Genomic DNA, 2076 nt, shown 5'->3' with positions numbered 1-2076 from the left:
AAACAGATGAATAAAAAATATATATTTTACACATGTCAAATCCCTATTTTTATTTTTACTTTATAAACAAAAGCTTAATTATATAATTCAATAATACTAAATTCTATTTCAGAACAAAGCACGTGCTTTATGTTATGGTTACCAGGAAAGTAATAAAAAGGATAAACAACAAATTCTATACATATTAGCATCTAAATATGCCATTCAACGTGGTGTTGTATGCAATGTAGCAGAAAAGTTAATTTCTACAGAGGTTTGCATATTCTTCCTTTTTTTATTTTATTATTATTGAATGCATAAACTAAATATTTTCTTTCATTTCATATTTCAGTTTTTTTAATTCTAACAACATAAAAATTTAGTAATATATAAAGAATATTTATGTTATTATCTGTCTTTTTTATTTTAGTCAGACAATATAAGACGAATAGTTTCTTGTGAACGAAATTTGAAAAGTGTTTTAACTCCAGATTATCAGTGGCTGTTTATTATAATTGGAAGACTTGAAAGTGGTGTAAAATTTCTTGTTGATTTAAGGACAGATATTTTAGTAAGCAATTTAAAATGACAAAAGTTTAAGCTTTTATAGTGATGTTCATTTATGTTAAAAATCAAGACACAAATTAAATATTAAAAAAGTTTATTTTTTAAAGTTTATTTAATGATCTATAAAATTATAAGTTGGATATAATATTTTTACTTAAATGCTTTTGCTAGGAATTAATATTAGACAGTACAGAAACAAATGAAAGTATTACAATACAACAGTTAAATATTACCTTGCGGGATTTGTTACTGCTCTGGTTTTCAGTAGGATTTCTACATTTAGAAAGAATAACATGGCAAACTGCATGTGATATTTTGCAAAAGGTATATACATGATAATTTTGACATGACATATCACTTATTACTCAAATTTAAGAAATGAAATAATTAGCAAAGAACAACATTAAACATTTTATATTTACTTTTTATTACTTGAAGATACTAAGATTTCAGATTATGAAGCAATACATCCCATAAAAAATTGGTTAGATTTGAAACAAAGAGTTGGACCATACAGGAGATGTTATATTTTTACTCATCCATCTATGCCAAGGGAACCTCTTGTTGTACTACATACAGCATTATGTGATATTATACCAAGTATAATACTATTAATTCAACAAATAATATATATTGTACATTGTTTAACATAAAGTATATTATTAATATAATATAATATTAATTCATAGATAGCGTAAAAGGTATTGAGGAAGCAAAAATTAGAATTCTTGGTGGTCCAAGAAAAGAAGTAACATTTTTAGAAGAAAACAAATGTAAAATAAAAGCTGCAATATTTTACTCAATAACTTCTACACAAAAAGGATTACAAGTAAATAAATAGTCTACATATTCAATAATAGATTTGTTTGGGTATCTTAAAAAACAAAAGTACTATTCTGCACTTTTCTAGAGTATTGAACTTGGTAATTATCTAATAAAAGAAGTGGCAAAAGAAGTGATATCTGAATTTCCTATGATACACGAATTGGCTACTTTATCACCAATACCTAATTTTAGAACTTGGCTTTTAGAAAAAACAAAACAAGGTAATTGCCATCAATTTCTATGAAATAATTAAAATATTATGTTTATACTCGATATTTTTTAGAAATAAATAATATTTTCACAAATGAAGAATCTAAATCTATACAAAACATTTTAAAAGAAGAAAATATTGCATTGGGTTTGAAGAAAATTTTTAATAATTCATTATGGGTCCATGATATTGTATTATGTGAAGTTTTAAAAAAACCATTAGTTCGAGCATGTGCTTGGTATTTATATAAAGAAAAGAGACGAAATTATGCTTTAAACAGTGTCGGTAGGTTGTGTACTATAAACCAATTTTAACCGTAAAAACATACATATCAACATATTCCTTTATACTGCAGCAAATTTTCATCTTCGCAATGGAGCTGTTATGTGGAGAATAAATTGGTTGGCTGATCTTTCACCACGTGGTGTTGCAAATAGTTGTGGAATTATGGTAAATTACAGGTAATTTTATTTTTAATAAAAATATAATATAGT

The 2076-nt window shown here is 25.0% G+C and overlaps 1 protein-coding gene across 1 annotated transcript in view; it reads left to right on the top strand.

The window, feature by feature from the left end:
• LOC108571984 (malonyl-CoA decarboxylase, mitochondrial-like) overlaps window positions 1–2076 on the top strand; it is an 8231-nt gene that overhangs the window by 698 nt on the left and 5457 nt on the right. The window contains exons 2-9 of the mRNA XM_017934154.1: window positions 113–253; window positions 410–550; window positions 718–870; window positions 993–1146; window positions 1236–1375; window positions 1457–1592; window positions 1655–1867; window positions 1938–2046. Of these exons, the coding sequence (XP_017789643.1) occupies window positions 113–253; window positions 410–550; window positions 718–870; window positions 993–1146; window positions 1236–1375; window positions 1457–1592; window positions 1655–1867; window positions 1938–2046 (1187 nt within the window). The remainder of the gene's footprint in view (window positions 1–112; window positions 254–409; window positions 551–717; window positions 871–992; window positions 1147–1235; window positions 1376–1456; window positions 1593–1654; window positions 1868–1937; window positions 2047–2076) is intronic.

Source organism: Habropoda laboriosa, unplaced genomic scaffold, assembly GCF_001263275.1.
Source record: "Habropoda laboriosa isolate 0110345459 unplaced genomic scaffold, ASM126327v1 scaffold67, whole genome shotgun sequence".
Taxonomy (NCBI): Eukaryota; Metazoa; Arthropoda; class Insecta; order Hymenoptera; family Apidae; genus Habropoda; species Habropoda laboriosa.
Note: the sequence above shows the minus strand (reverse complement) of the source record. Positions and strands in the feature narration are given on the sequence as shown.